General features: G+C 43.8%; 1 protein-coding gene across 1 annotated transcript in view; it reads left to right on the top strand.

Moving 5' to 3' along the window:
- Window positions 1–27,183, top strand: part of LOC141960987 (ral guanine nucleotide dissociation stimulator-like 1) — a 53,486-nt gene that overhangs the window by 6,736 nt on the left and 19,567 nt on the right. Inside the window, exons 3-7 of the mRNA XM_074907420.1 lie at window positions 1,422–1,627; window positions 8,096–8,173; window positions 19,940–20,124; window positions 23,392–23,516; window positions 24,205–24,420. Coding sequence (XP_074763521.1) covers window positions 1,422–1,627; window positions 8,096–8,173; window positions 19,940–20,124; window positions 23,392–23,516; window positions 24,205–24,420 — 810 coding nt within the window. The remainder of the gene's footprint in view (window positions 1–1,421; window positions 1,628–8,095; window positions 8,174–19,939; window positions 20,125–23,391; window positions 23,517–24,204; window positions 24,421–27,183) is intronic.

Here is a 27,183-nt window from a genome sequence, read left to right as displayed (position 1 = left end):
CTGTAGTATTCTTCTACTGATATATCTAATCTAACCTAAGAAGATTTAAGATTCCCTCCCCCCCCCCCTTGAAATATTTCATGACGGCTTGATTTCTCCTTTGCATAATGCCATTAATCCTAGCTAGGATTTGACTTTGTAAAGTCAGTGGAAGTGAATAAAAGTAACTACTTCAAAAAGGTATTTCATTCGTTCAGATGATCTTCCAATAGTTTATTTACATAAATCATAGTGATGTCTGGGGATTTTTGACAGGATTTTTCATTTCACTCATGGTTGCGGACACTCGAATGGGCTCAAGCCATTTCTTTCTCTCAAGGAAAATTACTTTTTTGTTACTGGAGTTCCATTAGTGCTGGTGATATGTGATTATGCACGTCATGTAACTGTGACTGAGGTAAAAGAGCAGGTGTGTCACGGCATGTTTTCCTCAAGCTGAGGATGCAGTCCATCAGTCAGTTTGGTCCCCATTAAACAGCAGCAACAGAAAGAGAACTGTACACCTCCCCATGCTGCCTCTGTAGTTCGGCCTTTCTTAGGTTAGTGATCTGAACATTCCTTCCCAGAGACAGTCAACTCAAGAGGTAGAGGGAAATCTTCTGTTTGATTGCTCTTGTTGATGTATTTGATTTATAATCTCATTTTAAAGTTTTTATCCCACATACTTAACAAATCAGTATTTAAAGTAGTCACAAAAATAATTTTCTGAACCGTCCTCTAAATAATGGCAGAATTGAAGGGAATGTTTCTAGTTATTTCAGACTTAAACCAGTCTGTAAGCATGACAACCAAATGCTGTCTAAGCCCCTCCCCCCAACACCAAACCCCAAATTTGTTGACAAATCTTGTGCCAAATGAAAACTGTAAGAGAAGATGGAAATGTTCTAATGGTAAGTTTGCAAGATGACGTTGGCACCCTCCTTGCAAAAGTATCATGAAATGTTTCACATCCAGATGTGTTCATGACCTTGGGTTCTGTGTGGCAACCCAAAGTTGGTATTTTCAGAAAGGGAATCACAAGTGCTGATGCCAAAGTTGTGGTCAGTTTTCGTGTTTATTCAGAAGTTAATGGGGCACTGAGTTACCACTATTGTTCCTCCCAGTAATAATATTATTTGTGGTGTGATGGATTTTCTTTCAGATGATAATATCTGATGGGATCATAAGCTAACTTAATAGCAGTTGGACTGTAAAAGATTGTGTGGAGCGTAGAAGTTATCTTCAAGATAAACTTACTGAAAACCTCTGCTATTCGATACGGCATTTGGTGTTCATTTAGCCAAAAGTGACAAAATCACGTAGTAACTAAAGATGGAGTATTGAGGTGAAAGATGGAATTTAATCTTTGTTTCATTGTGAAAGCTGTGTCCGGGATCTGGCTTCTGTCTGATTTTTGTGATTGTTTTGTTTCAACTTTGTAGGCTGGAGGGGACGAGTTCCCTCCAGAACATACTGTCAGCCAGTATGAAACCTGCAAAATCCGGACAATAAAAGCTGGGACTCTGGACAGACTTGTGAAGAATCTTCTGACAGCTTTTGGAGACAGGGATTTCACCTACACCAGTATATTTCTGTCTACATACCGTGCCTTTGCTTCTGCTAAGGAAGTACTGGAAATTCTTGAGAGGTAAGAGCCAGTATACAATGGGAACTGAGCCATCATTTACATGATAGGGGGATGTGCTCAGCAATTTCTCCCATTACTTTTAGAGGACATGGACGTAATAACCCAATGGAAAGATGTCAAGAGTCCTGCAAAATTCAGAATTTCAGCATAAAGATAAAATGTGTAAATGCATGCTGCCCACATCCCAGCTGTCATTAAAGCGTAGTCATCAGGCAGCAAAAGTGTGCCGTGTCTGACTGCTAAGGATCCAAACTAGGACCAACGCAAGAAAATTAGTACAGCTTCCCTCTACCCACCCCTCAAAAAAAAAAAAAGAATGCATGGGCTGCAAAGTCATACCTAGAATAGATTAGTATGTTTTTCTGGATACTGATATTTTTGGACCTACACTCTCCTGTTTGGGAGCTGCTGATTTGAGACAGGGATTGTACAAACATAAGAAAGAATTCACTGTCCCCTTCTAGTACTTCACGTGAACATGCAGTCATAAGTATTTGCAGACAGCAGAAGAACTGGATGATATTCTAGGAATAGCTTAGGGTAAGACTGTTAAATCACATCTGCTGTATCTGTATAAATGCTTAGAACCCACAAGATTAGTTTTCTCACACTGAATTCTAATTGGGACATGATTAGATCGGAGGTGATCTTATTTTGGGAGGAGAATATTTACTGCATTTTCCCAGTCAAGTTTGTGTAGATTATATTTACTTTAAAGAGGAGCTGACTTGCCAAGTGACAGTGTGTCGTGAGAGTGTCTTGCTTCCTAAGCCTGTAAATTGCCAGAGAGGCACAGATTTATCAGAGGAGCCAATAGCTGTGTGCATATAGATTGTCCCTTTTAGCCAGTAATATTTTGTGTATGATTTATTTTACTGACTTTTATAAAAGACACATTTTTAACAGAAAATGTTGGAATAAATAAATAGTGAGTTGAATTGAATGGAATTTTTCTTTGAATTGCAAACGCTATCTGTACAGACCTGGGATTCTTGCGTGTGAAGCCTTAGACTGATACTTCCACCTCTTCTTTTTGTCCTTTGAAACATTTTGGATGACTTTGTTAAGAGTTCTGACATGAACCTCCTGGACACAAACTGGCAGCCCGCTAGGTGTTCTCTACCTGATGTTACGAGGATGTTGTAGCACAAGCACTTAAAGATGCACTTACTCTCCTCTGACTGTTCAGATTAATTTCAGGTGCCTGACACCCTTAGTTGGGCACAGAATGCGTAAAATCAGCTTGCCTTATTCTGGACTGTGCGTAATTGTCCGCTTTCATTCATGAAAGCTGGCTGTAAGGAACCATGAACTCCGTTATGGAGCTGTATGTCTGAAACAGGGGGCACTGCCGTTGAGAATGAAGGGCATAATCCTGCCTTCGAGGCACATGCGCTGCCTGTGTAGGTGAGAGATTTTGCTTTGCACTTTTGGAGTCGTGCCCATGGTTTCCTCTTTCCCAGTGGTAATTTTCAGAGTGCCGTGGGCCCTTCCCACTCGTGACAAGTGTGTCAGTAGTTTTGGCACAAGTGGGCACTTGTCACCTCGAGAACTTTGTGGGAAATCCCTCTTGGAGTAGGAAGAAATGGCAACTACTAGAGAAAGAGAAGCTGCGTTGGAGAAAGTGGTTGTGTTGCAGCCTCATTGCGCCCTGGAATATTGCTCTGGGCAAGGATGGAGTGCAAACAGGCAGAAAGGGTCTTGGACCTGTGAGCAAGGAAAATGTTTTGGTTGATTCCTCCTGTGTGCAGGCTGCTTCATGTAAGTGAACTGTCTGTCTCTTGAGGACTTGTTTCCTCCTAAGTGAAATAATCTTCAAGCTCCTTAGTTTTGCCCAAGTGTTAGATTCCATATTTGTAGTTTGAGCTTTTTAGTTGTTGATGAGACTTGTGTATGAATTATGCTATTTAGGATTTTGCTTTTATTCAGTAGGAGTTCCTCTAAACACCCGTCTCATTTTTTCAGGTGCGGAAACCCAGAGCCCTCAAGCTGTGAAGAGGATGTAAGCCAGGATTCCTCTGAATCCAAACCAGTCCTGGGGACGTAAGTGTGTTTCTTCACTGTTATTTTGCACAGGAAGCCCCAGTCAGGATTCGGTACTGGGGGAGGCTGTGGGCAGCATAGATGTTGCTTCCTTTGAAATTTCAGAGCACTGTTGGCTTGCTTAAAGAGGCTTGTGTAAAGGCCACATATCACCGGTCTGGTAAGATATCCAGCCCTATAACGCAGAGATCTTTCTGTCAGGGAAATTGTCTCAGAATTCAACATGAGACGAACACATCTAGGCCAAGAGTTAGTTGATTCAACAAAGGAGGAGTGTTTGTTTCCCCTCCTTTACCTCTGGTGGTAAATGGTTATGGCTCGTGACTGATTTCATTGTGCATGACAGCAGTGTCTGCAGACCGAAGCTGGGGTTGTTTCAGGCAGCGTGTGTATGCGTGTTTCTTTGCCACTAGTGCCCCTGTGATCTACAGTGTTGCTTTTAGAGTGAGATTTAGATTCTGAAGTCATCTGAATTTGCAAGTAAAAGAGCAAAGCTGTTTTGAAGTGCAGTTAAAGGGGTGAAAAAGGGGTTTTCTTATCCTCCTAGCACCATATGAACGTGGATTTTATCTGTAGATGTCGGGTGTAAAAATGTGCCTTAGGTCTTCAGCATTTGTTCTTTGACAGCGGTGTGATCTGTGGTTTGCATGCATTGTGGCGGTGAAGAGTAGCTGCAACGTTATATTTGATTACAGTATGAAGATGCTCTATTCTTGTCAGCGTTACTGAGGATTGTTTTTCTATGAATGTCTCAGCTTCCACCAGTTAAGAAGACCTTAGTTTTTTTTATCAGTGCACTGACTTCTCAAGGCGTCACTGAAGAAGAAGCCTTTAGCTTCCTTTTGTTTTGAGGTGGAAGAAAAATGTGGAACTCTTCTGTCATGTCCACATGTCACACAGTCCGATCAAGACTGAGAAATACGCTGCACTGTTTTAATTCCTGAGATTCAGGCAGACTGTCGATTCAATTCTGTTCTACAATACCGAGCGTGATCTTCCCACTGCTTACCTCCCTGCTTTTCTGATGGCTTGTGTGTTGGGATTAGGGGGGTTTTGAGTCTGGCTTAAAAGGGTTCAAGCATCCCCAGTCCAGAAATGTGCCGTTAACATACTGAACACCTTCCTGTCCTCCGTTGTCTGAATGGATTGGTTGGACAGTGAGGTCGCTTTGCCTTCCGTCACTCACGCAGCAACTGTTTTGCTTAAGCACCAGAGATAAATTGGTAAAAGCTCCTTGGCTGTGAGCATTTCAGTAGCTGTCTCTGACAAGAAGAGATGTAGAGCTTAATTAATGTCTGTAAATGACACAGGACTCTCTGAGGCTTTAGTTAGAAACACATGTTATCGCTTGTTAGGTTTGGTTTTTTTTAGCACTTAGCAAGGACAGCAAGCTAGAAGCTCTACTGATTTGGGCTGTTCCTCTTGCCCCATGAGACTCAACGTGGGAGCTCAATTCTCTGATTTTTTTTCCTGGCTGCTGTGACAGAGAGCTATCAGTATTTTCCTCCCCTTTGCCATGAGAAGTCATCAAAGAACAGCTGGTAGTTAAAAATTCATCACAAGCACCAAGAAGGCAGTGTTCTGTAATGGGTAGAGGCAGTAGTAGGCAGCCAGCAGGTTCCCACACTGCCATGCAAAATGAGCTCCAGGGTCTCTTCCAGCTTTGGGCAACCCATTTGACTTTCCCCTTTCCCAGTCAGTCCAGGCACAGAATATGAGCTACAGCAGTACCCTTCCTGCAGAATAGATGAAGCATTTGTACTGGGGATGAGGAGAATAATTTCACCAGTGTAAATCAGGTTGGGATTAGTCCCCCAACTGCCGTGTCATGGACCCAAAGGAGCTTGGTTATGAGATGGAGAACACTCAGTGTGTTTATGTATCTCAGAATAGACCTGCAAGTCCCGTGCCAGGGCTTGAGTGCGCTTGTGGCACAGCCTCGTTTGAGAGCCTTGTGGGAGCTCATTGTCTACATGTGAAATCTGTGTTCATATTTGAACTCCTCTCGTGATCTCGTAACTTGAGGAAGGAGAGGTCCTCCTGGTATGCTTGTCCATTTTGCAGCTATTAACAGGATAGACCTGAGCCACTATATCTGTCTTTTTGAGGATTTGAACTTTAAAAGCCAAGTGCCTGGTTGTCAGGAGCACAGAGTACAGATGTTCTTTGAGCTGACACATCAGTGTGTCTGGCTGGATGCTTGTGGTCAGAGGTTTTTACTGAGAGCATGGCCCTTCATGGAATATCAGTGGGAGTGTGGGATACCGTTATTGCACGAGGGTTTTGTGAAGTGGGGTTATTGGAACAGGTATCAGGGAAGGTTTCTGTAGATGTGAAAAATACGGCCATTGGAGGGCTAAGCTCTCACAGCTAACTACAGAGCGCGGCCCTAAGCGTTTGGTGAAGTGGATAGGACCTGCTGCAAACCAGGGCTGTTGTCACTTGGTCATCTCAGCTGTTTTTCTGATGGCAGTGGAGCTCATGAGATCGGCTTCTCTAGAAGATGGTTTCTTCTTTCCTGAACATCTTCCCCCGCTTTCCCTGACAGCAATACCTGTAAGTCACCACCCCTCGTGCCCGCAGCAGCACTTATGACTCCATGATGTACAGAATCAGTTGTTCTGGCCTATAGTAATCAGAACAGAGGAGTAGCGTAAGAACTCCTAGCTTTTGATTTTGGCTCTCCCGCTTAGGTAGGTAAGGAACAAGGCACGGATAAGCCATCTGTGCTTTTCTTTTGTGTCAGGAAAGGGGTATGATCCTACTTGCTTTGTAGGGACGTTATGTGGCTCAATTAATAGCGATGTTGAAATGCCTAAGTGCCAGTCCTGCTGTGATTGTGATAATAGCTGTGGTTGCTCAAGTGCAGTAACTTTGCAGCCAGGTAAGAAGTCAGACGAGGAAAGAGCAGCCACCCTGGGGAGCAGACCGTACAGTTAGATTTACTACCGTGAGCTTTACCTCTCAGTCTGTACTAATTCTGACATAGAGCACGGGGAGCAATACAAATTGACAGTGCACGTATCCAAGAATGTAAAACTGTTGAGGAATTCATTCTTCTGAACGGGTAATTCTTCCTATACCCTCAGTTTTGGATTCTATGTTTCGGGCACAGGTATCTTTGAAGAATAAAATACGAAAGGACAGCAAGTTTGTGGGGGTGCTAGTAACTTTAAAGAGGAGCTGACTTGCCAAGTGACAGTGTGTCGTGAGAGTGTCTTGCTTCCTAGGCCTGTAAATTGCCAAAGAGGCACAGATTTATCAGAGGAGCCAACAGCTGTGTGCGTATAGATTGTCCCTTTTAGCCAGTAATATTTTGTGTATGATTTATTTTACTGACTTTTATAAAAGACACGTTTTTAACAGAAAAAGTTGGAATAAATAAATAGTGAGTTGAATTGAATGGAATTTTTCTTTGAATTGCAAACGCTATCTGTACAGACCTGGGATTCTTGCGTGTGAAGCCTTAGACTGATACTTCCACCTCTTCTTTTTGTCCTTTGAAACATTTTGGATGACTTTGTTAAGAGTTCTGACATGAACCTCCTGGACACAAACTGGCAGCCCGCTAGGTGTTCTCTATCTGATGTTACGAGGATGTTGTAGCACAAGCACTTAAAGATGCACTTACTCTCCTCTGACTGTTCAGATTAATTTCAGGTGCCTGACACCCTTAGTTGGGCACAGAATGCGTAAAATCAGCTTGCCTTATTCTGGACTGTGCGTAATTGTCCGCTTTCATTCATGAAAGCTGGCTGTAAGGAACCATGAACTCCGTTATGGAGCTGTATGTCTGAAACAGGGGGCACTGCCGTTGAGAATGAAGGGCATAATCCTGCCTTCGAGGCACATGCGCTGCCTGTGTAGGTGAGAGATTTTGCTTTGCACTTTTGGAGTCGTGCCCATGGTTTCCTCTTTCCCAGTGGTAATTTTCAGAGTGCCGTGGGCCCTTCCCACTCGTGACAAGTGTGTCAGTAGTTTTGGCACAAGTGGGCACTTGTCACCTCGAGAACTTTGTGGGAAATCCCTCTTGGAGTAGGAAGAAATGGCAACTACTAGAGAAAGAGAAGCTGCGTTGGAGAAAGTGGTTGTGTTGCAGCCTCATTGCGCCCTGGAATATTGCTCTGGGCAAGGATGGAGTGCAAACAGGCAGAAAGGGTCTTGGACCTGTGAGCAAGGAAAATGTTTTGGTTGATTCCTCCTGTGTGCAGGCTGCTTCATGTAAGTGAACTGTCTGTCTCTTGAGGACTTGTTTCCTCCTAAGTGAAATAATCTTCAAGCTCCTTAGTTTTGCCCAAGTGTTAGATTCCATATTTGTAGTTTGAGCTTTTTAGTTGTTGATGAGACTTGTATATGAATTATGCTATTTAGGATTTTGCTTTTATTCAGTAGGAGTTCCTCTAAACACCCGTCTCATTTTTTCAGGTGCGGAAACCCAGAGCCCTCAGGCTGTGAAGAAGATGTAAGCCAGGATTCCTCTGAATCCAAACCAGTCCTGGGGACGTAAGTGTGTTTCTTCACTGTTATTTTGCACAGGAAGCCCCAGTCAGGATTCGGTACTGGGGGAGGCTGTGGGCAGCATAGATGTTGCTTCCTTTGAAATTTCAGAGCACTGTTGGCTTGCTTAAAGAGGCTTGTGTAAAGGCCACATATCACCGGTCTGGTAAGATATCCAGCCCTATAACGCAGAGATCTTTCTGTCAGGGAAATTGTCTCAGAATTCAACATGAGACGAACACATCTAGGCCAAGAGTTAGTTGATTCAACAAAGGAGGAGTGTTTGTTTCCCCTGCTTTACCTCTGGTGGTAAATGGTTATGGCTTGTGACTGATTTCATTGTGCATGACAGCAGTGTCTGCAGACCGAAGCTGGGGTTGTTTCAGGCAGCGTGTGTATGCGTGTTTCTTTGCCACTAGTGCCCCTGTGATCTACAGTGTTGCTTTTAGAGTGAGATTTAGATTCTGAAGTCATCTGAATTTGCAAGTAAAAGAGCAAAGCTGTTTTGAAGTGCAGTTAAAGGGGTGAAAAAGGGGTTTTCTTATCCTCCTAGCACCATATGAACGTGGATTTTATCTGTAGATGTCGGGTGTAAAAATGTGCCTTAGGTCTTCAGCATTTGTTCTTTGACAGCGGTGTGATCTGTGGTTTGCATGCATTGTGGCGGTGAAGAGTAGCTGCAACGTTATATTTGATTACAGTATGAAGATGCTCTATTCTTGTCAGCGTTACTGAGGATTGTTTTTCTATGAATGTCTCAGCTTCCACCAGTTAAGAAGACCTTAGTTTTTTTTATCAGTGCACTGACTTCTCAAGGCGTCACTGAAGAAGAAGCCTTTAGCTTCCTTTTGTTTTGAGGTGGAAGAAAAATGTGGAACTCTTCTGTCATGTCCACATGTCACACAGTCCGATCAAGACTGAGAAATACGCTGCACTGTTTTAATTCCTGAGATTCAGGCAGACTGTCGATTCAATTCTGTTCTACAATACCGAGCGTGGTCTTCCCACTGCTTACCTCCCTGCTTTTCTGATGGCTTGTGTGTTGGGATTAGGGGGGTTTTGAGTCTGGCTTAAAAGGGTTCAAGCATCCCCAGTCCAGAAATGTGCCGTTAACATACTGAACACCTTCCTGTCCTCCGTTGTCTGAATGGATTGGTTGGACAGTGAGGTCGCTTTGCCTTCCGTCACTCACGCAGCAACTGTTTTGCTTAAGCACCAGAGATAAATTGGTAAAAGCTCCTTGGCTGTGAGCATTTCAGTAGCTGTCTCTGACAAGAAGAGATGTAGAGCTTAATTAATGTCTGTAAATGACACAGGACTCTCTGAGGCTTTAGTTAGAAACACATGTTATCGCTTGTTAGGTTTGGTTTTTTTTAGCACTTAGCAAGGACAGCAAGCTAGAAGCTCTACTGATTTGGGCTGTTCCTCTTGCCCCATGAGACTCAACGTGGGAGCTCAATTCTCTGATTTTTTTTCCTGGCTGCTGTGACAGAGAGCTATCAGTATTTTCCTCCCCTTTGCCATGAGAAGTCATCAAAGAACAGCTGGTAGTTAAAAATTCATCACAAGCACCAAGAAGGCAGTGTTCTGTAATGGGTAGAGGCAGTAGTAGGCAGCCAGCAGGTTCCCACACTGCCATGCAAAATGAGCTCCAGGGTCTCTTCCAGCTTTGGGCAACCCATTTGACTTTCCCCTTTCCCAGTCAGTCCAGGCACAGAATATGAGCTACAGCAGTACCCTTCCTGCAGAATAGATGAAGCATTTGTACTGGGGATGAGGAGAATAATTTCACCAGTGTAAATCAGGTTGGGATTAGTCCCCCAACTGCCGTGTCATGGACCCAAAGGAGCTTGGTTATGAGATGGAGAACACTCAGTGTGTTTATGTATCTCAGAATAGACCTGCAAGTCCCGTGCCAGGGCTTGAGTGCGCTTGTGGCACAGCCTCGTTTGAGAGCCTTGTGGGAGCTCATTGTCTACATGTGAAATCTGTGTTCATATTTGAACTCCTCTCGTGATCTCGTAACTTGAGGAAGGAGAGGTCCTCCTGGTATGCTTGTCCATTTTGCAGCTATTAACAGGATAGACCTGAGCCACTATATCTGTCTTTTTGAGGATTTGAACTTTAAAAGCCAAGTGCCTGGTTGTCAGGAGCACAGAGTACAGATGTTCTTTGAGCTGACACATCAGTGTGTCTGGCTGGATGCTTGTGGTCAGAGGTTTTTACTGAGAGCATGGCCCTTCATGGAATATCAGTGGGAGTGTGGGATACCGTTATTGCACGAGGGTTTTGTGAAGTGGGGTTATTGGAACAGGTATCAGGGAAGGTTTCTGTAGATGTGAAAAATACGGCCATTGGAGGGCTAAGCTCTCACAGCTAACTACAGAGCGCGGCCCTAAGCGTTTGGTGAAGTGGATAGGACCTGCTGCAAACCAGGGCTGTTGTCACTTGGTCATCTCAGCTGTTTTTCTGATGGCAGTGGAGCTCATGAGATCGGCTTCTCTAGAAGACGGTTTCTTCTTTCCTGAACATCTTCCCCCGCTTTCCCTGACAGCAATACCTGTAAGTCACCACCCCTCGTGCCCGCAGCAGCACTTATGACTCCATGATGTACAGAATCAGTTGTTCTGGCCTATAGTAATCAGAACAGAGGAGTAGCGTAAGAACTCCTAGCTTTTGATTTTGGCTCTCCCGCTTAGGTAGGTAAGGAACAAGGCACGGATAAGCCATCTGTGCTTTTCTTTTGTGTCAGGAAAGGGGTATGATCCTACTTGCTTTGTAGGGACGTTATGTGGCTCAATTAATAGCGATGTTGAAATGCCTAAGTGCCAGTCCTGCTGTGATTGTGATAATAGCTGTGGTTGCTCAAGTGCAGTAACTTTGCAGCCAGGTAAGAAGTCAGACGAGGAAAGAGCAGCCACCCTGGGGAGCAGACCGTACAGTTAGATTTACTACCGTGAGCTTTACCTCTCAGTCTGTACTAATTCTGACATAGAGCACGGGGAGCAATACAAATTGACAGTGCACGTATCCAAGAATGTAAAACTGTTGAGGAATTCATTCTTCTGAACGGGTAATTCTTCCTATACCCTCAGTTTTGGATTCTATGTTTCGGGCACAGGTATCTTTGAAGAATAAAATACGAAAGGACAGCAAGTTTGTGGGGGTGCTAGTAACTTTAAAGAGGAGCTGACTTGCCAAGTGACAGTGTGTCGTGAGAGTGTCTTGCTTCCTAGGCCTGTAAATTGCCAAAGAGGCACAGATTTATCAGAGGAGCCAACAGCTGTGTGCGTATAGATTGTCCCTTTTAGCCAGTAATATTTTGTGTATGATTTATTTTACTGACTTTTATAAAAGACACGTTTTTAACAGAAAAAGTTGGAATAAATAAATAGTGAGTTGAATTGAATGGAATTTTTCTTTGAATTGCAAACGCTATCTGTACAGACCTGGGATTCTTGCGTGTGAAGCCTTAGACTGATACTTCCACCTCTTCTTTTTGTCCTTTGAAACATTTTGGATGACTTTGTTAAGAGTTCTGACATGAACCTCCTGGACACAAACTGGCAGCCCGCTAGGTGTTCTCTATCTGATGTTACGAGGATGTTGTAGCACAAGCACTTAAAGATGCACTTACTCTCCTCTGACTGTTCAGATTAATTTCAGGTGCCTGACACCCTTAGTTGGGCACAGAATGCGTAAAATCAGCTTGCCTTATTCTGGACTGTGCGTAATTGTCCGCTTTCATTCATGAAAGCTGGCTGTAAGGAACCATGAACTCCGTTATGGAGCTGTATGTCTGAAACAGGGGGCACTGCCGTTGAGAATGAAGGGCATAATCCTGCCTTCGAGGCACATGCGCTGCCTGTGTAGGTGAGAGATTTTGCTTTGCACTTTTGGAGTCGTGCCCATGGTTTCCTCTTTCCCAGTGGTAATTTTCAGAGTGCCGTGGGCCCTTCCCACTCGTGACAAGTGTGTCAGTAGTTTTGGCACAAGTGGGCACTTGTCACCTCGAGAACTTTGTGGGAAATCCCTCTTGGAGTAGGAAGAAATGGCAACTACTAGAGAAAGAGAAGCTGCGTTGGAGAAAGTGGTTGTGTTGCAGCCTCATTGCGCCCTGGAATATTGCTCTGGGCAAGGATGGAGTGCAAACAGGCAGAAAGGGTCTTGGACCTGTGAGCAAGGAAAATGTTTTGGTTGATTCCTCCTGTGTGCAGGCTGCTTCATGTAAGTGAACTGTCTGTCTCTTGAGGACTTGTTTCCTCCTAAGTGAAATAATCTTCAAGCTCCTTAGTTTTGCCCAAGTGTTAGATTCCATATTTGTAGTTTGAGCTTTTTAGTTGTTGATGAGACTTGTATATGAATTATGCTATTTAGGATTTTGCTTTTATTCAGTAGGAGTTCCTCTAAACACCCGTCTCATTTTTTCAGGTGCGGAAACCCAGAGCCCTCAGGCTGTGAAGAAGATGTAAGCCAGGATTCCTCTGAATCCAAACCAGTCCTGGGGACGTAAGTGTGTTTCTTCACTGTTATTTTGCACAGGAAGCCCCAGTCAGGATTCGGTACTGGGGGAGGCTGTGGGCAGCATAGATGTTGCTTCCTTTGAAATTTCAGAGCACTGTTGGCTTGCTTAAAGAGGCTTGTGTAAAGGCCACATATCACCGGTCTGGTAAGATATCCAGCCCTATAACGCAGAGATCTTTCTGTCAGGGAAATTGTCTCAGAATTCAACATGAGACGAACACATCTAGGCCAAGAGTTAGTTGATTCAACAAAGGAGGAGTGTTTGTTTCCCCTGCTTTACCTCTGGTGGTAAATGGTTATGGCTTGTGACTGATTTCATTGTGCATGACAGCAGTGTCTGCAGACCGAAGCTGGGGTTGTTTCAGGCAGCGTGTGTATGCGTGTTTCTTTGCCACTAGTGCCCCTGTGATCTACAGTGTTGCTTTTAGAGTGAGATTTAGATTCTGAAGTCATCTGAATTTGCAAGTAAAAGAGCAAAGCTGTTTTGAAGTGCAGTTAAAGGGGTGAAAAAGGGGTTTTCTTATCCTCCTAGCACCATATGAACGTGGATTTTATCTGTAGATGTCGGGTGTAAAAATGTGCCTTAGGTCTTCAGCATTTGTTCTTTGACAGCGGTGTGATCTGTGGTTTGCATGCATTGTGGCGGTGAAGAGTAGCTGCAACGTTATATTTGATTACAGTATGAAGATGCTCTATTCTTGTCAGCGTTACTGAGGATTGTTTTTCTATGAATGTCTCAGCTTCCACCAGTTAAGAAGACCTTAGTTTTTTTTATCAGTGCACTGACTTCTCAAGGCGTCACTGAAGAAGAAGCCTTTAGCTTCCTTTTGTTTTGAGGTGGAAGAAAAATGTGGAACTCTTCTGTCATGTCCACATGTCACACAGTCCGATCAAGACTGAGAAATACGCTGCACTGTTTTAATTCCTGAGATTCAGGCAGACTGTCGATTCAATTCTGTTCTACAATACCGAGCGTGGTCTTCCCACTGCTTACCTCCCTGCTTTTCTGATGGCTTGTGTGTTGGGATTAGGGGGGTTTTGAGTCTGGCTTAAAAGGGTTCAAGCATCCCCAGTCCAGAAATGTGCCGTTAACATACTGAACACCTTCCTGTCCTCCGTTGTCTGAATGGATTGGTTGGACAGTGAGGTCGCTTTGCCTTCCGTCACTCACGCAGCAACTGTTTTGCTTAAGCACCAGAGATAAATTGGTAAAAGCTCCTTGGCTGTGAGCATTTCAGTAGCTGTCTCTGACAAGAAGAGATGTAGAGCTTAATTAATGTCTGTAAATGACACAGGACTCTCTGAGGCTTTAGTTAGAAACACATGTTATCGCTTGTTAGGTTTGGTTTTTTTTAGCACTTAGCAAGGACAGCAAGCTAGAAGCTCTACTGATTTGGGCTGTTCCTCTTGCCCCATGAGACTCAACGTGGGAGCTCAATTCTCTGATTTTTTTTCCTGGCTGCTGTGACAGAGAGCTATCAGTATTTTCCTCCCCTTTGCCATGAGAAGTCATCAAAGAACAGCTGGTAGTTAAAAATTCATCACAAGCACCAAGAAGGCAGTGTTCTGTAATGGGTAGAGGCAGTAGTAGGCAGCCAGCAGGTTCCCACACTGCCATGCAAAATGAGCTCCAGGGTCTCTTCCAGCTTTGGGCAACCCATTTGACTTTCCCCTTTCCCAGTCAGTCCAGGCACAGAATATGAGCTACAGCAGTACCCTTCCTGCAGAATAGATGAAGCATTTGTACTGGGGATGAGGAGAATAATTTCACCAGTGTAAATCAGGTTGGGATTAGTCCCCCAACTGCCGTGTCATGGACCCAAAGGAGCTTGGTTATGAGATGGAGAACACTCAGTGTGTTTATGTATCTCAGAATAGACCTGCAAGTCCCGTGCCAGGGCTTGAGTGCGCTTGTGGCACAGCCTCGTTTGAGAGCCTTGTGGGAGCTCATTGTCTACATGTGAAATCTGTGTTCATATTTGAACTCCTCTCGTGATCTCGTAACTTGAGGAAGGAGAGGTCCTCCTGGTATGCTTGTCCATTTTGCAGCTATTAACAGGATAGACCTGAGCCACTATATCTGTCTTTTTGAGGATTTGAACTTTAAAAGCCAAGTGCCTGGTTGTCAGGAGCACAGAGTACAGATGTTCTTTGAGCTGACACATCAGTGTGTCTGGCTGGATGCTTGTGGTCAGAGGTTTTTACTGAGAGCATGGCCCTTCATGGAATATCAGTGGGAGTGTGGGATACCGTTATTGCACGAGGGTTTTGTGAAGTGGGGTTATTGGAACAGGTATCAGGGAAGGTTTCTGTAGATGTGAAAAATACGGCCATTGGAGGGCTAAGCTCTCACAGCTAACTACAGAGCGCGGCCCTAAGCGTTTGGTGAAGTGGATAGGACCTGCTGCAAACCAGGGCTGTTGTCACTTGGTCATCTCAGCTGTTTTTCTGATGGCAGTGGAGCTCATGAGATCGGCTTCTCTAGAAGACGGTTTCTTCTTTCCTGAACATCTTCCCCCGCTTTCCCTGACAGCAATACCTGTAAGTCACCACCCCTCGTGCCCGCAGCAGCACTTATGACTCCATGATGTACAGAATCAGTTGTTCTGGCCTATAGTAATCAGAACAGAGGAGTAGCGTAAGAACTCCTAGCTTTTGATTTTGGCTCTCCCGCTTAGGTAGGTAAGGAACAAGGCACGGATAAGCCATCTGTGCTTTTCTTTTGTGTCAGGAAAGGGGTATGATCCTACTTGCTTTGTAGGGACGTTATGTGGCTCAATTAATAGCGATGTTGAAATGCCTAAGTGCCAGTCCTGCTGTGATTGTGATAATAGCTGTGGTTGCTCAAGTGCAGTAACTTTGCAGCCAGGTAAGAAGTCAGACGAGGAAAGAGCAGCCACCCTGGGGAGCAGACCGTACAGTTAGATTTACTACCGTGAGCTTTACCTCTCAGTCTGTACTAATTCTGACATAGAGCACGGGGAGCAATACAAATTGACAGTGCACGTATCCAAGAATGTAAAACTGTTGAGGAATTCATTCTTCTGAATGGGTAATTCTTCCTATACCCTCAGTTTTGGATTCTATGTTTCGGGCACAGGTATCTTTGAAGAATAAAATACGAAAGGACAGCAAGTTTGTGGGGGTGCTAGTAACTTTAAAGAGGAGCTGACTTGCCAAGTGACAGTGTGTCGTGAGAGTGTCTTGCTTCCTAGGCCTGTAAATTGCCAAAGAGGCACAGATTTATCAGAGGAGCCAACAGCTGTGTGCGTATAGATTGTCCCTTTTAGCCAGTAATATTTTGTGTATGATTTATTTTACTGACTTTTATAAAAGACACGTTTTTAACAGAAAAAGTTGGAATAAATAAATAGTGAGTTGAATTGAATGGAATTTTTCTTTGAATTGCAAACGCTATCTGTACAGACCTGGGATTCTTGCGTGTGAAGCCTTAGACTGATACTTCCACCTCTTCTTTTTGTCCTTTGAAACATTTTGGATGACTTTGTTAAGAGTTCTGACATGAACCTCCTGGACACAAACTGGCAGCCCGCTAGGTGTTCTCTATCTGATGTTACGAGGATGTTGTAGCACAAGCACTTAAAGATGCACTTACTCTCCTCTGACTGTTCAGATTAATTTCAGGTGCCTGACACCCTTAGTTGGGCACAGAATGCGTAAAATCAGCTTGCCTTATTCTGGACTGTGCGTAATTGTCCGCTTTCATTCATGAAAGCTGGCTGTAAGGAACCATGAACTCCGTTATGGAGCTGTATGTCTGAAACAGGGGGCACTGCCGTTGAGAATGAAGGGCATAATCCTGCCTTCGAGGCACATGCGCTGCCTGTGTAGGTGAGAGATTTTGCTTTGCACTTTTGGAGTCGTGCCCATGGTTTCCTCTTTCCCAGTGGTAATTTTCAGAGTGCCGTGGGCCCTTCCCACTCGTGACAAGTGTGTCAGTAGTTTTGGCACAAGTGGGCACTTGTCACCTCGAGAACTTTGTGGGAAATCCCTCTTGGAGTAGGAAGAAATGGCAACTACTAGAGAAAGAGAAGCTGCGTTGGAGAAAGTGGTTGTGTTGCAGCCTCATTGCGCCCTGGAATATTGCTCTGGGCAAGGATGGAGTGCAAACAGGCAGAAAGGGTCTTGGACCTGTGAGCAAGGAAAATGTTTTGGTTGATTCCTCCTGTGTGCAGGCTGCTTCATGTAAGTGAACTGTCTGTCTCTTGAGGACTTGTTTCCTCCTAAGTGAAATAATCTTCAAGCTCCTTAGTTTTGCCCAAGTGTTAGATTCCATATTTGTAGTTTGAGCTTTTTAGTTGTTGATGAGACTTGTATATGAATTATGCTATTTAGGATTTTGCTTTTATTCAGTAGGAGTTCCTCTAAACACCCGTCTCATTTTTTCAGGTGCGGAAACCCAGAGCCCTCAGGCTGTGAAGAGGATGTAAGCCAGGATTCCTCTGAATCCAAACCAGTCCTGGGGACGTAAGTGTGTTTCTTCACTGTTATTTTGCACAGGAAGCCCCAGTCAGGATTCGGTACTGGGGGAGGCTGTGGGCAGCATAGATGTTGCTTCCTTTGAAATTTCAGAGCACTGTTGGCTTGCTTAAAGAGGCTTGTGTAAAGGCCACATATCACCGGTCTGGTAAGATATCCAGCCCTATAACGCAGAGATCTTTCTGTCAGGGAAATTGTCTCAGAATTCAACATGAGACGAACACATCTAGGCCAAGAGTTAGTTGATTCAACAAAGGAGGAGTGTTTGTTTCCCCTGCTTTACCTCTGGTGGTAAATGGTTATGGCTTGTGACTGATTTCATTGTGCATGACAGCAGTGTCTGCAGACCGAAGCTGGGGTTGTTTCAGGCAGCGTGTGTATGCGTGTTTCTTTGCCACTAGTGCCCCTGTGATCTACAGTGTTGCTTTTAGAGTGAGATTTAAATTCTGAAGTCATCCAAATTTGCAAGAAAAAGAGCAAATCTGTTCTGAAGTGCAGTTAAAGGGGTAAAGAACGGGTTTGCTTATCCTCCTAGCACCATTTATGTGACTACTGGCTGGAAGAGATTTGAAATACAGGGATGGCTTCCTTGTCAAGGGGGAAATTTTCAGGACTTCCTTTTCTCAGGAAATTTAGAGGTTTCTTTTGCCTTTTACTCTGGAACAAGGGGCTTTTTTCCCTTTCACGTTATGTCCTACTCTGTCACAGTAGGTGATTATGAGGCAGTGGCTGTGGACAGTGTGTCATGTTATGTGACTGCACACAAAAGTCCTTTTCCCTAATCCCTCTGTCAGCTCATGCGAATAAAATTCTCTTTACATCGTTTTTTGAGATGCTGTCTGTGTCTTCCCAGCCTGTAATATGTGCTGTGGCCCGTGGTCGTAGTGCACCAACATAGACATGGTGAGCTACCGGCACGTTGCTGTGACGAACCACAGATCTCACAGAAAATGCAGCAGAAAAAAAGAAAAGTTGATAGTTACTTTTTTTATCCAGGCTTGAAGTTTCTTAAAACTTGAAGTAATTTGATTATTTCGGCAGACTTTGTTTTGTTTTTTTCACACTCAGTTGAAATTTGTCAACAGCATTGTGAGTTATCTCTGGAAATCCATAGCATGAATTTTACATCTTGTTACAAAATCAAGTTGAAATGATGGGAAGTCCCTGCAAAGACAGGATTTAAAGAATTTCCCATAAGCATCCATTTGTGGAGTATCTATGTACCGATCCCAATAGGTGGGTGTGGGTTAAAACCTGCATAAACCAGGAAAAGGAGATAAACAGATCGCTTCCCTCCGTTTCAGGCAGGGTTGAAACCGCATTGATGCATCAGCTCTGGTTTCCCCTCATCCCTCTCAGTCTGTGTTAGGCTTGTCCATGGGCAGTTCTCTGCAGTTGGTGTCTTTTTAGCTACATGTGTCCAAGAAGGCGTGCGATAACTTTCCTGAACAAGATCCAGTGCTCCTCTAACTCCTTAAGCGTTCCTCTTCCAGCATAACCGAGCATAACCTTTTTGCATGGTGTAATTTGACAAACCCTCCCTGTCTTTGAGCTAAGGGTAAACTCAAGGTTCTGCTGATACATTTTTTTGTTAAACGCATTTCATCCTGAGATTAGCAAGGCCAGTCTGTCTTCTGGGTTCAGCTGTCTTGGCGCTTCAAGCTCGATACTGGGCGCTGCCCGTGCTGCACATGTCACGGTTAGGGTGTTATCTTCACAGATGAGGCAATCTCACTGTGTATGTTCATGGGGGTTAGGTTCAGGCTTAGATGGCTTTTTCACAGAAGCCAAGGTTTCCTTCAGTCTTTCTCCTAAGACAGCAGATCGTGAGTAGTATGGGTTGGAGGACAATGCAGCTTCAGCTTGGTCCCTAGACTTGGCAGCAGCAATTGATGGGAGGAAGGGCAGCAAAGGAAGCGTTTGATTTAGCGCTTCCACGGGGAAGCTGCCACCCTGAATGCGTCCAGAGGAGGTCAACCAAGGTGGTGGCAGGGCTGGAGGCATGTCCTGTGAGGAGCGGCTGAGGACCTTGGGCTTGTCTGGTTTGGAGAAAAGGAGGCTGAGGGGCGACCTCATGGCTCTCTGCAGCTTCCTGAGGAGGGGACGTGGAGAGGGAGGTGCTGAGCTCTTCTCCCTGGGATCCAGGGACAGGACGCATGGGAATGGTTCAGGGCTGTGCCAGGGGAGGTTCAGGCTGGGCATTAGGAAGCATTTCTTTACTGAGAGAGTGGTCAAACCCTGGAACAGACTTCCCAGAGAGGTGGTCAACGCCCCAAGGCTGTCAGTGTTTGAGAGGCATTTGGACCATGCCCTTAACAACGTGCCGTAACTTTTGGTCAGCCCTGAAGTGGTCAGGCAGTCGGACTTAGATGATCGTTGTAGGTCCCTTCCAACTGAAATAATCTGTTCTATTCTATCAATTTTTGATGTCCTGAATTTAATAGAAGAGTCTCCATATAGCTTAAGTGGATTTGATTCTTTATTCGTTTTCATTTGGGGACTATAATCAGATCCACTTGGGGGAGGGCAAATCAGGAGCAACTTCATGAGGTCCCTGGCAAAATCTGAGTGATATCTTAATAAGATTCCATGTATAAAAATTAAATTCTGTGCTCAAAAAAGTCTTCATACTGCCTTCATGTGGGGTATGAATGCCTGTGTTTTTATTGTTGTATTAGACACAGACACCTGTGGTTGCATCAATACATGCTGTTTACAACCAGTGCGTTCTTGTGTATTTGCTCTTAGTGAAGTAGCATCAATCTTAGGAGCCTGGCTTGATCAGTGTACGGAGGATTTCAGAGAGCCGCCTGACTACCCATGTTTGATGAAGCTGTTGGATTACTTGAAGAAGAATATCCCTGGCTCTGACCTGGAGAGGAGGGCGCAGAACCTCTTGGAGAAGTTCCAGAACCAAGAAGTGGAAAAGGACGGTAAGTTACCTTTCCCTTCTGCCTTCCTGTTCTCCCGGACTGTATGGTGACACAGGGGTTTGTGTGGAGTACACTTCACTAACTCGTAGGCTAATTGATTATATTGTGAGGCTCACCAGGGACTTTTTTCTTGTTTCTTTCTTTAAAAAAAAATCTCTGTGAGGCTGCAGGTTCTGTGCGGGATGAAAGAGTCCTATAGTGTAGGTGCCTATGCCTGTTCATTGTGGGGTGGATTGGGAAATCCAGCACTTGTCTAATATTTAGCCAAAACTTTGAGATTACTGCAGCAACTAAGTCGTTAATTGTCAGCGCCCTTCCCATGTCATGGAATTAAAACACACAGCAGGTCTCTAGCTGTTTTTTTCATTTCAACACACATGCACCAAGAAAAGCCCAAACCAGCAGAAAGAAAAATACAGAGCTGTGACAAAAGACAGCTTGAGTCGCAAACCTTGTTGTCGTGCAGCTTTTCTTCCTAGGTACCATCATGACAAAGGAAGTGTCTGTGGCTGTTTTTTTCCAGTTTGAGTGGTCGGCTGCTGGTATCCAAGGACAGAGGAAAAACTGACGTTATCGGGGGTCACAGACGCTGAAACAATAGTGAACTGTAGTAACACAAATACGCTGCGTGCAGCGTCAAGCTTGACACATACCCTTATCCCGGTCAGAAAGCTTCCTGTGGCATAAGCCGAAAAATCCTAGGAGCTCACATAGAATGAGAACTAGACCCACTTCCAGCTTTCATAGAGGGGCAAGAGGGAATGATTCATGTACTAAAGGCTAAAGGAAATGAGAGCAAAAAACCCCATTTCATCCCACGAAAATCACGTCTGACGGATGTTCCAGAAATACCATGTCAAAGCGTAATACTGTGAAATGCCAAATTAACTCGGTCATTAACTCATACATGAAAAGAAGTACTGCGGAGAGCCCAGGCGTTTTCCTTATTGGACATGGGTAAATGAACAGGATTGCTGATAGGTGCCTATTTGTGTCCTTTCCTGGGTTTGATTCCCCCTGGTCAAACAAGGAAAGCTCACGAGAGCTATATTTGGGTTTGACTGTAGTTCAAAGTGAACAGAAGTTCCCAGTAGCCCTGCTTCTGCATTTGTTTCCTCACATAACAGCTGAAAAGGTTCTTTTCTGAGTTACAGATGGGTGAGTTTGAATGATAGCAGTTTCCAAATTGCAGCAGAATAGAGGCTGTTAATTATAGAATAAAATAAGAGGAGGAGACCGCAAGTAACCTGTGGGGTTAGAAGAGTTTTAGACTTGTCGCTTACTTTATCAGAGCTCCATCTTTGTTTATTTCTGCGATTTCTTGCAAAACTCTTAATGTGTGGTCTGGCATCAAGGCTTGCTGATAATTATTGTCCCAAAGCATTCATATTGTGCTATGAATTTACAAATTTGGGTCCTAATCCTACAGTTTGATTGGCGTAATCAGACCTCCATTCAGCGCTGCCATCAGCCATGCCGGTAGATTAGACTGCAGTATCAGATATGTAGATAAAAGCCATTTCTGGCCTCAATTCTTGCTGCTTGAGCAATGCAAATCAAGGTGAGTCAGAGACTGCAAATTCAAAAGGGGCACGTGGTTGCTGTCAGTGAAGTCAAGAGGGCAGCTGGGCTTTGAGGGGGACCTAAACGGATCAGCGATTTGAAGATGATGAGATACTTGAGTACGAGAGAATTCCAGCTTCTTGGACAGCAGGGAAAAGACTGGTTACACATTTATGAAGGTGAAGGAGAAAAGAGAAAAAAAGGCATGAAAAAAGCAAAGGCAAATTCTTGCCTTGCACTCCAGGACCTGATTTTAAAGGCACTGGGAGATTTTGAGTAGGGTTGCAACTTTGCGATGAGGATTTTCACTGAATTTCAAGGCGGAAGGGAAAATGAGGAGTTACACAGCCAGAAAGAGGGAGAAGAAGGTGTAACTCTCGTAACAGTTTGGTAGAAATCCATTTAATTATGCGCAGTGTTACAAAACAGTCACGGAAAAATAATGGTGGAACAGAGGTCTCCCTTTATTGCGTTTAGCTCTGTCAATAAATTGTGCAGTTGGAATGTGCAGATGGAAGTCTGGATAGAGCCTCTAGTTAATAATTTGTCACATCAGAACTGTAGCAATTTACATTGATGATTAGGTTTTGCTAATAAACAAAGAAAGGAAAACTGAAGTATTTCAAAAAACAATGATAAAATATCGCAGTCTGCTTTTGTCGCTTTAATATCTGTTCTGCTTTAACTGGTTATGAAGTATTGCACAACACACTCTGAAATGCACTGGTTGTTTTTGTTAATGAAATCTCACTAGTAGTAAACTCAGCACTTTCACTGTTAGTCTTCAACAAGTCCATTTTTTTTCCCTCCCTTCTCATGGAGTTACTGTCACCTTACAGTAAAAGGGATTAGGAAGAGGATTTCTTTTCAGAGATTTTCTGTTTGGCTTCCTCCTCTACCATGGGAAACAAGGGCATATTTCTTTGTGTTTTAATGTGGCTTTGTTCTCAACCTGTGGGAGCCAAAAGGTGACATGGGAACATCTGTGAAATCCTTTCCCTTCTGCACTGGATCTGGTCCCTTGATGAGGACAGCTCTCCTCTCTCACCTCTTCATTGCTGCCCAGGGCAGATTTAGAAGCAGCATTCAGCTGAATGCTGTAGGTGCTCACTGTTCTCCCTTTTCTGGGCAGAAATCCCAGAGAGGGAAGGTGAGGGATGCTGGAATAAACTCTCTTCAGTGTAGTTTATGTAAGCACAAATGGTGCCAAGAAATCTGATCTCTCCTTTTAGTTCCCCGCATGGGAGCTGGAATCTGGATATAAGAGCACTCCTAATGCAATATTTTGGGGATATAACTGCAGTCTTGTTCTTTTTCAGTTTGGTTTACTTTTGGTGTTTCAGATTATAAGATGCATTAATACTAAAAGGTAGATTAACAGAATTCTGCAATGTTAATAAGAAATTTTTGTTGGGGCATTCTTCTTTCAGAAGAATGTTTAGTGAATGGGTTAAGTCACTTCTCTGCTAAGAGACCCTGAACAGCTCAGTTCTCTTTTCCTTCCACCTTTTCTTTGCCAATTTAATCTTCTGGTCATCATCTTTCTCACAAAAATATGCAGCACAGTGGGGCTATTAGGTCAGGCAGGACCCTTTGTGTGTTCTGCTATAATATAGAGAGTGGTGGTTTAAAATAAACAAACATCTGCTTTGATTCACTGTTTGCTGTATAAATTTACCAAGTCGTGTTTTCCATCCTGGACAGATGGGTTCCGTGTTGCTTCCCTCTGTAACCTACGTGATGAAGAGGAAATGGACATCAGCAGGCCAGAAGAATTCTCTTTTTTCCAGGCAGACCTTGTGGCAGAACAGTTGACGTACATGGATGCAGTATGTAGAGTATATGTACTACTTGAAATGCTGGGGTAAATAGTGTGGGGCTTCTAAAAATTTTTTTTAAAGATATGTCAATGTAAGTATAGTGTTCCAGAAAAGGTCTGTTGTTGGGACACAGAACACAGCTCTGCTTGGTTATCCAAACTTGCTTCATTCATTGGGCTTTTTCCTTCAGTCATTCCAAAGATTATTTTTTTTTAAATTAAAATAAGCGTGAATGTATACTGTGTAGCCTTTTCTGCAAAGCTCAGTATTTGTACACCGGAGAAATAGCACATTTTTATGACGTATACTAAAGATGTATAGGTACTCTTAAATGCAGTGCTCTGATATGATTTGTCTGTATCAATCTCCTTCAAAATATCACGATAGAAAAGAATTTCCCCTTGGTTTTCCCAGGAGTGTTTAGCTGTCAGTTCTTTTAGGGCATCAAGCCTATAAAGTGTCTATTTCTGCCAAATATACAATAGACATATATATATATATTAAAGTATATACACTTTATGTATAAAAAATAGAAAGTGTACATACTGCCAAAGCGTGTATTTCAAACTAACGGAAAACAAATATTTACCTTTTAATGCCATATTAGATTTAGATCCGTGTAAACATGCATTTCTTCTTGTGGATAGTAGAGATTTAGGAGAACCCTGCTGACCTAGACACCTCTATTTCCCTCTAGGAACTCTTCAAGAAGGTTGTGCCCTACCACTGTTTGGGATGCATCTGGTCTCGAAGGAATAAGAAAGAATATAAGCACCTGGCGCTGACCATCAGGGCTACCATCTCACAGTTCAATGTCGTTACCAAATGTGTGGTCAGCACTATCCTGAAGGACAAGGAGCTCAAATCACAGCAAAGAGCCAAGATCATTGAGAAATGGATTCATACTGCACATGTAAGGCATTTATTCTAGACTGTTTAATGTTTCTCGTGTGGGTGCCTTGGAGTGGGGGAGTTGGAAGGGGAGGAAGGTGTTGGATGCGTTGGTCCCAGGCCATCTTAGCTCTAATGCTTTTTATTTTTGACTGCCTTTCTTTGTAACAGTAGATGAAGTGTTGCCCTTCCTCAGTTGCTTCCCCACCATGGAAGTGGGGTTGGTGCTTGTCTCTTTGGTTGGGGAGTGCTAATTAATGGGTGAGGCAGGTCCTGTGTCTTGCAGATGGGGAGTGCCACGTACTTGATGATGCAACATTTATGGGAAGATGGGTATAAATTCAACCAGTTCACTTCCCTGGAACTAAATGCTGCTCGTATCAGGGAAGGAAGAGAAGTGATGGTTGATACCATCCAAAGGTTAGACTTGTTTGCAGAAGAAAGTCTAACAAGAAAGGAGTCGGACTGGCAGCGGTGCAAGCAGCAGGCACAGTCAGGATAAGCTTTGCACTTGCCTGCCTTTGGCCATTCGTGTTCAGCCGGTGAGCATCATGCTCCCTCTCCTGCGTCGATGAACGCCATGGGACTTGAAATCAGATGTGGTGGAAGACAGCACAACTGTTTGTGCCTTATACCTTTACATATGTGTGTGTGTACATGTGAAAGTAAAGCAAATACAAGGTTTGAAGTAAGTGCAGAGAAAGCTAACACTTCTAGGAAGTAGTAGCCTCTTCAACATGGAAAAAATGAAATTACCGTTTGTACTCTCTTGTTTTGAAATTTCTTGAGGCTGAAAGGTCATTTGCCTACTGAGTTATTCATGGTTCCCATCATGTATGCAAACCAGCTGAGTTTGGAGGGGGTGAGGGGTGCAAGCAGTGACCAGAAAAAATGAGTTACAATATGGTACCAGACTCCTCCTCATCTTACCTTTCTGGTTCATCATTGTCTCGCGTGTTTCTCTAACCCGTTTATACTCTTGGCTTCGATTCCTTTGTCTTGTAGCAGATTGTGTGTTTCTTAATCTTTGTGCGAAAGGGTTTTTCATGACTTCTTTACATAACTCCAGTTCGCTAATTTCTTAGATCTTATCTTTAACATTTTACTGTAAGCTTTTTAACTCCCCTCAGAGCACTGGGCAGCTGGCAGCAAACCGGATCTCTCTTGAAGAGAACATCTAAAGCACTTTCATATGGATGTGCGTTGCCTTGTGTTTTAAGAATCACGTGGATTCTTTCTGAGCTATACAAAATAAGCAGTCATAAAAAGCTCAAGCCAAGCAGAGGCTTTCCAACCTTGACCCTGCACTTGTATGCTCCCAGCGGCAGCGTTGTTAGTCCTGGCACCTGAGCTTTGGCAGCTGCATGGTTCAGGAGGCTGGTGTGGGGAAGAAGTCTTTCACCTCTTTTGGCACTTCCCTTGACTCATTGTTCTCGTCTGATGGCTGCTTTATAGCCCCTGTGAATGGATTAGGAAGTTTGATTCCTATTGTCTGTGGGCAGATCTTTAAGCTGCAGAGGGTACCAGCTGAAGGGGCCTTCGTGGGGCAGCCTGGGCTGCAGCCTGGGCGAGCAAGTACGAAGCAGCTTCCTGCTGGTCCCAGGGAGCAGGGAGGCCCGGGAAGCCAGGACAGGGACCGCTCTCGGCATACTTGTTCTGTGGATGGAGCACTTTGATCTCCACCTCTGTTGCTTCAGTGCTTCTCCCTGTACTTAGTTCATACACATAATTCAATGCTCAGTCTTAGCTAAGCACGTGAAAAATGCAGGAGCACGCTCTACAAAATAATTGCACATGTCGAACAGCTAGTTGCATATCTGCTTAGCTGCCCACTTCTGAAGAAAGCTGCTTGCTTTTTGCGTGCAAATGAATGTTTTGAATAGTTAGATGTCTGAATTAGAAAATAATCCACTCATTAAAGTGCAGTTATTCACGGACTGCTGACTCTGTAACTAAGCAGCGTGGAGTTCCACGTTTGTTATTTGTTCGTGACTTTTGGATCCAGTTTCTTGGTTTACAGGATAAACTGAATACTTTTCTGAACTGCCAGCCCTCTCTGCTCCACCTAGATCTGGGGTTCCTGAGCAGGAGCAGCCAATTTTACTCACACGATTTTTTCTTTAAAACTGAAAAGGAACATTGAAATCGTTAATACCCTGTTATGCTTAATCTTTTAAAATCAAAGTTGCTTCTGCGCAGTATTCTTTCTGGTTTCCGCCCTGTGAAGGGCACAGCATGAAACAATGTTATTCAGAGCAGTCTTAAAAATTCTTCCTATATATAAATGAAAGCTTGCTAAAGTTTAGTCTGCAATCAGTTAAATCATTGAGAACACCAAATCCAGGATTGAATTCCTAATGTGCTGTGGGTGCGTATGCCTGGTCGTGAACCTTCTGCGTCACTGACAATGTAGATGTATCATCAGTATTTGGGTTAGGAGATTAACGACGTCTGAATTAGTGATGCACTTGTGTTGGAAGACTAATGGCGTCTAGATTGATGATGGCTAAAAGCAAAAGAATTTGTGCTTGTTATGGAAGAAACAGATAAGAAGGGATTCCTTTAAAATAGCAAAGCAGAAACTTATCTACCGGCTGCCCGCGGTTAGTAGTCCTTATTGAAAGTGCTGACAGGAACTAGTTTTTGAAATGAGCATGCGCTAGAGCAGCACACGCATTTACCGTTATTTTTAGAATGTACAAGAATATATAAGGACTTGTTTTTCTAATAAACTTTGGAGCTTGACTGTTAACCATATTGGTGTGTGTCTTGTCCCACAACCTCG

Source organism: Athene noctua, chromosome 5 (genome assembly GCF_965140245.1).
Source record: "Athene noctua chromosome 5, bAthNoc1.hap1.1, whole genome shotgun sequence".
Classification (NCBI taxonomy): domain Eukaryota; kingdom Metazoa; phylum Chordata; class Aves; order Strigiformes; family Strigidae; genus Athene; species Athene noctua.
The sequence above is the reverse complement of the archived record's forward strand: the minus strand, read 5'-3'. Positions and strand labels throughout refer to the sequence as shown.